General features: G+C 41.6%; 1 protein-coding gene across 9 annotated transcripts in view; it reads left to right on the forward strand.

Moving 5' to 3' along the window:
• The window catches only part of LOC130385951 (tumor necrosis factor receptor superfamily member 23-like), a 113,993-nt gene that overhangs the window by 89,279 nt on the left and 14,506 nt on the right, over nucleotides 1-10,208 (forward strand). For 7 of the 9 annotated variants that reach the window (XM_056594770.1, XM_056594755.1, XM_056594763.1 and 4 more), the window contains 2 exons: nucleotides 565-590; nucleotides 1,501-2,763. The exons of 1 other annotated variant lie outside the window; for it this stretch is intronic. In XM_056594770.1, coding sequence (XP_056450745.1) covers nucleotides 565-590; nucleotides 1,501-1,587 — 113 coding nt within the window. In that variant the 3' untranslated portion in view covers nucleotides 1,588-2,763. Of the gene's footprint in view, nucleotides 1-564; nucleotides 591-1,500; nucleotides 2,764-2,894; nucleotides 3,566-10,208 lie in introns of those variants that run through there. One more of the 9 variants, XM_056594783.1, reaches the window with a different exon arrangement.

Here is a 10,208-nt window from a genome sequence, read left to right on the forward strand (position 1 = left end):
GAGTCGTCATGACAACACAGAGCAGGGACAAAGGGTAGAAAGACTTCTGACCTTGTTTGACCACGATAATGGCAGCCGTCTCCCTACACGTATTCAGTCTGTCAAGATGTTCTTCTGTGTAGAGGCTAATTCAGAGTGGAAACCAGGAACTGGTTCAACTGATTCTACTTAATAAGAATATATGGAGCAGTTCATAATGATAGGATGGATACGTTTTATAATATCAATCATAGTCTTGGGAGGTAAGGGTTACATTGAACTCTAACATGTATCATGTTACATTAAACTAACATGTATCATGGTTAGATTTAAATAAATGAATCATGGTTGGATTCAACTAACATGTATCATGGTTACATTAAACTAACATGTATCATGTTATATTAAACTAACATGTATCATGTTACATTAAACTAACATGTATCAGGGTTATGTTAAACTAACATGTATCATGGTTATGTTAAACTAACATGTATCATGTTACATTTAACTAACATGTATCATGGTTATGATGAATGATGTGACTGCTGTCCTGACATGTTGATGTGTTGTTTCTCTCTATAGAATTTGAAAAACAAATAGATGACTTGGTAAGTGTTATTACTGGTTTGATACAGAACACAATAACATGTGTGGACCTAGCTGGCAGTGGTGGAGTTATTAGATGATGACCAGAGGCGGATTAACACCCAGGCTAGCCTCGGCTGAGCCTAGGGGCCCAGGTGTGCAAGGGGCCCTGGATTGGGCAGACTATTTTCAATTTGACTTTTAATAAAAAAAGACTTGACCCCTATTGGCCAATAACAAGAACCATTAAAAAGTGAAGCAGCTGATTGGGTAGATGTGTGGGCCATGTCATGTGACCAGGTTCATAAAGTCAGTTTGGTTGTAAAGGAATACGTCACGTCTGCTGGACGGCAAAGAGGCAGAATGTCTGAAAAGGCGAAAAGCACAAGTGTTTCCATTTGTCGATATAGCACTCAGACTATTTATGACTTTGCCTGTGACGAATGCCAGCAGGGGGCGCTTTTTTTCAAAATTTATGCTACTAGTTAAAGATAGACAGAGATCCACAATGGGCCAAAACAGACTCTATCACCCGACTCTGATCTGTCCATTGAAAGCGTCATTTTGTGCAAATTGGATTTTACCAGCCTCATTAAGGAGTTCTCGGTCGTCGGTCGTCGGTCCCCAGTAATACGTGGTCACAGCAGCTATGGGGAATTCACCCTTGTTTCTGTATCATTGCTGTTTAGTGAAGGCCCTCTCAATGTGTGTGTGTGCCAGTGCTCCCAGAGTGTGTGTTTGTGAAGGCCATTTAATATTCCTAGCACACTTTTACACATGGCACTAAATTTAGTTTTTTTCTGCGTGATCAGTAAGGGGGCCTCACAAAATAGTAGCCTAGGGGCCAATGACCCCCTTAATCCACCACTGATGATGACCTGGTAATGAAATCAATGTTCATATTGGATTGACATTTTTATTTTATATTAAAAGGAAACAACAGACAAGGTGGATGAGTGTTTGGGTAAGTTCTTATTCCACATGCTTCACTTTGTAAATGAGTATCAGATCATTTATTAATATCCAGTGATTTGCAAGGGTTACTGACTCACACCAAGTTAAATGATATTGCTGTGATTCAAAACATTTCATGTAATTGTACCAGAGAGTCAGAGCCTACCTAGCAGAGGGACCAGAGTGGCAGACCTACTGAACAACATCATCTAGATATTAGATTATAGAATGGAGCTATCCATGTATATAAGACACTACTCTCATAGCTGGGGCGATGTGGCCAGCATAACGTCAGCTCAGTGGCGTTTATAACGTAGCTCACTGAGTCGTCATGACAACACAGAGTAGGGACAAAGGGTAGAAAGACTTCAGTCCTTGTTTGACCACGATAATGGCAGCCGTCTCCCTACACGTATTCAGTCTGTCAAGATGTTCTTCTGTATAGAGGCTAATTCAGAGTGGAAACCAGGAACTGGTTCAACTGATTCTACATGATTAGAATATATGGAGCAGTTCATAATAATAGGATGCATACGTTTCATAATATCAACCATAGTCCTGGGAGGTAAGCATTACATTAAGCTTATTCAGCTCATTCAACTAACATGTATCATGGTTACATTAAACTAACATGTATCATGGTTATAACCATGATGTTAGTTTAATCTATAGATTTCAATAACATGTATCATGGTTATAACCATGATGTTAGTTTAATCTATAGATTTTAATAACATGTATCATGGTTATAACCATGATGTTAGTTTAATCTATAGATTTAAATAACATGTATCATGGTTATAACCATGATGTTAGTTTAATCTATAGATTTGAATAACATGTATCATGGTTATAACCATGATGTTAGTTTAATCTATAGATTTTAATAACATGTATCATGGTTATAACCATGATGTTCGTTTAATCTATAGATTTAAATAACATGTATCATGGTTATAACCATGATGTTCGTTTAATCTATAGATTTAAATAACATGTATCATGGTTATAACCATGATGTTAGTTTAATCTATAGATTTAAATAACATGTATCATGGTTATAACCTGACCCTAAACAGACCATAATGGAGATCCTTTGTTGCTGCCCTACATGCCAGTAGGCATAAAGGGCAGTCAGTAAGTACCATGGTGACATTAGACTAACTAATGATAGTGACTGCTGTCCTGACATGTTACTGTATTGTTTATCTCTATATAGCATTGTGGAGACGACTTGATGAGGTAAGTGTTATTACTGGTTTGATACAGAACACAATAATATCTGTGACCCTTGCTGGCAGTGGTGGAGTTATTAGATGATGACCTTGAAATGAACCCAATGTTGATACTTTATTTACATTTTTATTTTATAGAAAAAGAAAACACAGGAACAGGAGAGGAGGTTGAATGGTAAGTTCTTATTCCACATGTTTCACTTTCTAAATGAGTAACAGATAACTTAGATAGAATATATTGAGCAGTTCGTAATAATAGGATCCATACCTTTCATAATATCAATCATAGTCCTGGGAGGTACGGGTTAGATTAAACTCTGACATGTATCATGATAACATTAAACTACTGACATGTATTGTGTTTAGATTGAACTAAAATGTATCATGATACATTAAACTAACATGTATCATGGTTACATTAAACTAAGATGTATCGAGGTTAACATATATCAGGGTTATGCTGAATGAAATTGACTGCTCTCCTAACATGTTACTGTATTGTTTATCTCTATATAGAATTGGACCATCGATTATTTGAGGTAAGTGTTATTACTGTTTTGATACAGAACACAATAATATGTGTGAAGGTTCAAGGAGTTCAATTGTCATTGCAGTACACAACGAAATACAGGTTGACACTCTCTAGCAGCAGTTAGAGTTTAAATGTCTATGACACAAAACACAAAAAGACACAATAAGGCAATCGCACAAAAACCAAATTACAAAAGTGATTAAAAAAAATATATGTATAAAAGAATATATACATAAGTGCATTAAGATTTCAGTGGAGGCTACAGCTGAAAAGTGCACAATACTAATAGTAGACACACACACACACACACACACACACACACACACACACACACACACACACACACACACACACACACACACACACACACACACACATCACCCTGTACATATTGTGCCCATCAAGTCCAGTCTGTTGTGTGTGTGGAGGGGCGGGGCGGGGGGGTTGTGGGGGTTGGAAGCTACTGCTCCTGGAGGAGAGTTGTCCTTAGTGCTTTGTTAGGGGGTTGAGGGGGTGATGGAGGCTACAGCTCTTGGGGAAAAGCTGTTCCTCAGTCTTGTGGTGCGGGCCTGCAGTGTGCGGTACCTCTTCCCTGATGGGAGGGGGACAAACAAGGTGTGTCCGGGGTGAGTTTTATCAGTGCTGATTGACCTTGCCTTCCTCTTCAGGCGGTCAGCACACACAGAGTCCAGGTCTGGGAGCTCAGCTCCTATGATCTTTATTGCTGACCTAACCACCCTGGCCAAGTCCCTCCTGCTCTCCGCTGTGCAGCCTGCATACCACACACTGCAGCCCTGGCAGAGGATGCTCTCAATTGTGCTCCTATCAAAGTGAATGAGCAGGTGTGAGGATAAACCAGCCTGTTTGAGCTTCAGTAGAAAGAAGAGCCTCTTCTGGGCCCTCTTTACAAGGTTGGAGATGTTAGTAGTCCATGTTAGGTCCTTGGTGTTGTACGTCCCCAGGAATCTAACAGAGTCCACCCTCTCCACTTCTTCCCCGTTGATGGTAAGTGGGGTCTGCGTGGTCCTCTTGGACCTCCTAAAGTCCACGAGGATCTCATTTGTTGTGGTGGTGTTTAGGACCAGGTTGTTATCCACACACCACTCTGCCATGTGTTGGACCTCCTGCCTGTAATGGCCCTCACTGTGGTCACTAATGAGCCCCCCCACAGTGGAGTCATCAGCTAATTTGATTATGGTGTTGGTTGAATGGATGGGTACGCAGCCATGGTGAAGAGGGTGTAGAGGGCTGGGCTGAGTACACACCCCTGGGGCGCACCGGTGTTCAAGGTTATAGTTGAGGATGTCAGGTCCCCTACTCTGACATTCTGCGGTCTGTTTGAAACAAAGTCCAGGATCCATGAGCAGAGTGAGGTGGGGAGACCAAGATGGATGAGTTTGAGGACCAGTTTATGGGGGATTGTGGTGTTGAAGGCAGAGCTGAAGTCCACAAAGAGCACCCTTACATATGTGTTGGGGTACTCCAGGGGGGACAGGGCTGTGTGGAGTGTGATGGAGACAGCGTCCTCTGGGGATCTGTTTGCCTGGTGGGCAAACTGGTGGCTGTCCAGGTCCACAGGGATGCGGTCTCTGATGTACGCCAGTATCATCCGCTCAAAGCACCTCATGATTACTGGGGTGAGGGCGACTGGGCGGTAGTCATTGAGGCAGGGAATGGCAGAATTTGTGGGGATAGGGACGATGGTAGTTGTCTTAAGGCAGGTGGGAACTGCAGCTTGTTGCAGAGAGAGGGTGAAGATGTCTGTAGAAGCTCCTGCCAACTGGTCGGCACATGACCTCAGTGTACGGCCCGACACCCCATCAGGGCCAGTAGCCTTGTTGGTGTCAATCCTTCTCAAGGTGGACCTCACTGGTGGTGCTGAAGAGTGAGTGTCTGCTCCTCCTCCTCGCTAACCAGTGTGGTGTCATGAACTAGCTTGTAATCCATGACAAAAAAGGGGAGACCACACAGAAGTTCAACTGAAGTATATTTATTTGGAACCAATAACCTCTATAAAGAGATAACGATAAACCATGTATCCATGATGTAAACCATCAGTATCATCAGTAGTGTCTGTAGTGTATGGGTGCATGTGAATAGTGTAGTGTAGTATATCAGACCCATCTAAAGACAGCCCTGCTGTCTGGGTAGGATCAGAGAGTGAGATGGCCCAGAAGCCATAAGTGTGGAGGAGCCTGATTGGAATGGAGATCAGGGGCCCTATTTTAACGGTCTGACACGCAAGTGAGAAGCGCCAAAGGCAAGTAGCTTTGTGGGCGGTTCTATGGCGATGTCGCCATTTTACCAGCGGATAAATTACTCTTGTGCCCGGCGCAAATCAAAAAGGGTTGGTCTGAAGTAGCCTAATTACCCATAGGTGTGGTTTGGGCGTACCGTGCAACAAACCAATGAGGGTGCCAGCTCCCATCCCCTTTAAGAGCCATGAGCGCATTTGAATCTGACGAGTTGATATTTCAACAGCGCTTTTGCAGTCTCCAATGAGACAGATCTATGCCCACATGAATTTCAAACTTCAAATGGCTCAGTTTATGGCAAAATAATATGGCCTAATTCTCACATGGAATAGCGTTTTCTTCCACAACTTCTGAAATACTGAGTCCTCAAATAAATTTCGGCAAAGAAAACTTAACACACATATGATATGCGGCAACTGTGGTTCTATTTAATGATATACATACATAATAAACATACATACATAAATACATTAATAAACATCATTTCTTACCAATATTGTATGCACTGTCGTTATCGCCTTGTGTTCCTAATATGCATGTGTCCTCCCGTTAATATACATTGCCATGGACTGTATTATGTGTTACGTGTTTAGTTTGCGTGTGTTCAAACCAATCGACGCACACGCAAGCGCCCGCATTCATTCATTATTTTTAACACTCACTCACTCACGCTTCTACACGATGAAAATATGTGTTTGCTGTACGGTGTTTGCAGATGCATTGATTTAAAAGTACAACTTATTACCGCTGTATCAGCTGTTCTTTCCCAAATAATTTCCCAAGAATGTGTAGCTAGGTAGAATAGAGAAGCAAAGTGTATGCGCGAGGTGCACAAGCAACATTATGCATGCGTCCTTAAAATAGCATCTGAACAACGCGCCACTGACTTTAAACCAGGTGTTCCCTGGTTTGTGGCGGAATTGTTTTCTGAAACTGCAAAATAGCACCAGGGAATGTTTGGGCCAGAACACACCGCCTCATTTCGCCGAACCACCCCTTGGGGCGCAAGATCATTCCCTAATTTAACGACGCATAGCGGTGGAAGGAAAAGAACGCTCTGTGCCAGTTGCAAACCAGCAAAGACACATGCGTCAGTGTAGAAAGTAAATTGGGCTGGATACACGGTAGGGCCTCAGGTGTGTTACAGCTCCTGCTGCCGCACCAGAGACACGCCTCCACAATCCCCTGAACCATCCAGAGCGAGGTCATCACAGTGGTCTTATATTTGTAGTCAGTTATAGTTTTGATGCCTCTCCTCCACATGCTCCTGGGGTCCGTGTTTTCAAAGTGACCCTCAATGCGCTGTCTGTACATGCTTTTGGCCTCTTTTTTTTGCATTCATTTTTGTGGAGTTTTGGTAATAATTTCTTGGTAATACTAATAATAGTTATTAGATGATGAACTTGTAAAGAACCCAATGTTGATATTTTATTTACATTTTTATCTTATAGAAAAGGGAAACAATGGGACTGGATTTGAAGGCCATTGGTAAGTTCTTATTCCACATGCTTCACTTTGTAAATGAGTAACAGATCATTTATTAATATCCAGTGATTTGCAAGGGTTACTGACTAAGACCAAGTCAAATGATATCGCTGTGATTCAAAATATTTCTGGGGCGATGTGGCCAGCATAACGTCAGCTCAGTGGCGTTTATAACGTAGCTCACTGAGTCGTCATGACAACACAGAGCAGGGACAAAGCAGGGTAGAAATGGCGCTTTCACTTTCACTCCTTTAGTTCGTAGACTCGTTCCAATTCAAGGTGAAGGTGAGGCTTTGTTACCTTTTCATTTGGTTCAGTCAGCGTTCAAACTGGACTCTGATAGGCCGACCGCATTGTAAACCAACGCCTCGCGGTCGGGCGGGTCGCTCGTCTGTTGGACAGAACCTCAGAGGGAAACTCACAACGCCTCCTAGTTGAGGACAACATCAATGGAGAAGCTTTGTGCGGTCTTGGGTTTCTCATTTTGCTTCGGTGTTCCTACAAGTTAAAAATCATTTGGAGAAACTTCCACCATTCTTTAACTGAGTAATTAAAACAAGTAATCCAGGACACACAATGTTATGAGCCACAAAATGTCTTTACATATTCTTCAGGCCATATCTCGATAACTGCGTTCCCCTCCTTATTGCACCACGTCTGACTCACTTTAATCTCAAAAAGTTCACTTGTACCTGGCTGAATATGCTTTTTATATTTCCTGTGTGTGGAAAAAGTGCACATCCCACCCACGAGGCATTGTGTGTCTTGTGGGTCTTGTGGGTGGGATGTAGTTGACTGCGGTCAAGCCGGCCGCCGTTACATTTGGATTGCACCCATTTTCTATCCTTTATGGCAAATTAATTGAAATGGTTACGGCCAAGCTGACATGGAGAGTAAGCGACTTTTCACATGCGACTACGTCCTGCTTTAAAAACAAGTTGTTAACATAGTTCAACCCGGTATCACGCGTTTGCGTGCTCATGCGCACAAACGTTAATCTATTGAATCGTGTCCCAGAGCACGATTGTCCGGCTTTTTTCGTGCTACACAGAACGAAATGTAAACCAATGCATTTTGAATGGGAGCGTTTTTCAGACGAGAGAGAGAGAGAGAGAGAGAGAGAGAGAGAGAGAGAGAGAGAGAGAGAGAGAGTGCGCAGACAGTACAGTGCACCCTCTAGTTATATATCTGTCAATATTTCAGATTTTTTAAGCAGACCTCCTCAAAAACTGAAACAAACGTGCTCCACAGAACGCGCGTTTCTCAGACAATTAACGTGCTCCACAAACCGAAACGGGAGAGAGAAAGAGAGATAGAGAGAGAGGGAGAGGGGGAGGGTGAGAGAGAAAGGCTTCAGAAGGGGTATGCGCAGATACAATGCACCCTCTACTTATGTTTGTGTCAAAACAACAAAAGCATCAAAGTGTAAATGTAGTGTATTAGGGATATCAGGCCTCCTCAAAAGCCTTTCGTTCTCACGCTCACGGAAAGTAATCTATTGAATCGTGTCGTTTCCCAGAGCAGATTATCCAACCTTATTTGTACTGCACACAACGAAATATAAACCCATGCATTCTGGATTGGAGCGTTTCTCAGAATATCAATAGAGTCAGATTTACAAATCTATGAACCCAATTATTATATAGTAGAAAATGTGATTTCTCGTAGCACAGCCACACAGCCAGCCTTTTCTGCGGTACCACTCTTTTTGAAAAGACTGCGTTACTTTCTGTCCCGTTGTTTGAAGCAAACCGTTAAGCTCCGGCATTGGTCTTCCATAATTTAGATTTATACCTCTTTCTTTTATTGAAAGTCCAGTTTTGATAATTTCTGAGCTTGGCTATTGAATCATTAACTTCCATGTTTGCAGTGAGAAATGTTTTTTTTTAAATAAACAAACTGATGTAGTGCACCTGACTGCTTAAAAAAAGTTAACGGAAGCATCCTGTAAACCAGGCATCTCCAAACGGTGGACCGCGGTCCGGGTCCGGACCAAGTGACGGTCCTATCCGGACCTATGACCAATTTAAAATAATAATATATATTTTTTATGATTATTATGATTTTAGTAGTCATTGATGAGTCTTCAGATGTAACGGATAATGCCCAGCTTTTGGTTTATGTGTGATTTTTTCATCAAGACAAGAAAGAGATCTGTGAGGACCTGTTGGGTCACAAGACGAGAAGATATTTATGAGGCTATTAAGGAGATGCTGTCAAAGAGGGGGATTGATCTAAGAAAGGTTGTCTCAGTCACTACAGATGGGGTACCTGTTTTGCTTACTTGACATGTAGGCCTTATGCACTTTTTATGTTTACTTGAAATGCAGGCCTAATGTACCTGTTTTGTTTACTTGAAATGTTAATATGCGTTACTTTGTCGTACTTGTTTTTCATGGTTAAAAGTATAAGCTATTTGGAAATTGAAAATAAATACATCTGAAATTATAAGGAAATATGCCGTGTTGATTGTATTTGACAAAAGTAGGCTATTAGGACATGGTAGGTTAGAGGTTCGAACTTCCATGGAAGGAATTTTTAATAACTGGACCTTGTTCAATTTTAATTGAAGACCCCTGAAACACTGAAATACGCCCCCTTCAGTGAGGCAGAGGTACTGGCTGCCTCGTTTCATGCTTTTTCAGTGCGGTTTTATGTCAGATCAGCATATTTAATCTTGCTGCAAGACTAAATATGTTATACACATACATCAAATACATTAACTAGTTTAAGTAAAGTGCGATCATACAATAAAAGTGTCTACAAACATTACATTGGTGACAACGGTGAAAAAGCAAACTGGGTTGAGCGCATGCGCTCTACCCAGTGTGTGGGGGATTGCGCAATTCTCGGTGAGGCAGCACTAAGTCAGCCGGGCTCAGCTCGCGTATTTCCCCTCAGGAAAAAGGCAAATCCAGCAATTTTGAGAATAAAAATGATTTAAATTATTGGAATCTTACATTAATTACATTTAGACCACAGATCAGTTGACAAATAACAATATATAATCTTTTTTAAATTTTTTAATTTGATCATAATTCGTTTTTTCTTTTCATGATGGCAGGTGAGGCTCTGCCTCACCTGCCATCATGAAAAGACTACACACACATCCGCTGACTACACTTCACTGACGCTTTAATTTAATAATATTTAAATTATTATGACTATGGAGCCTTTATT

The sequence above is a fragment of the Gadus chalcogrammus genome, chromosome 1 (assembly GCF_026213295.1).
Source record: "Gadus chalcogrammus isolate NIFS_2021 chromosome 1, NIFS_Gcha_1.0, whole genome shotgun sequence".
Taxonomy (NCBI): domain Eukaryota; kingdom Metazoa; phylum Chordata; class Actinopteri; order Gadiformes; family Gadidae; genus Gadus; species Gadus chalcogrammus.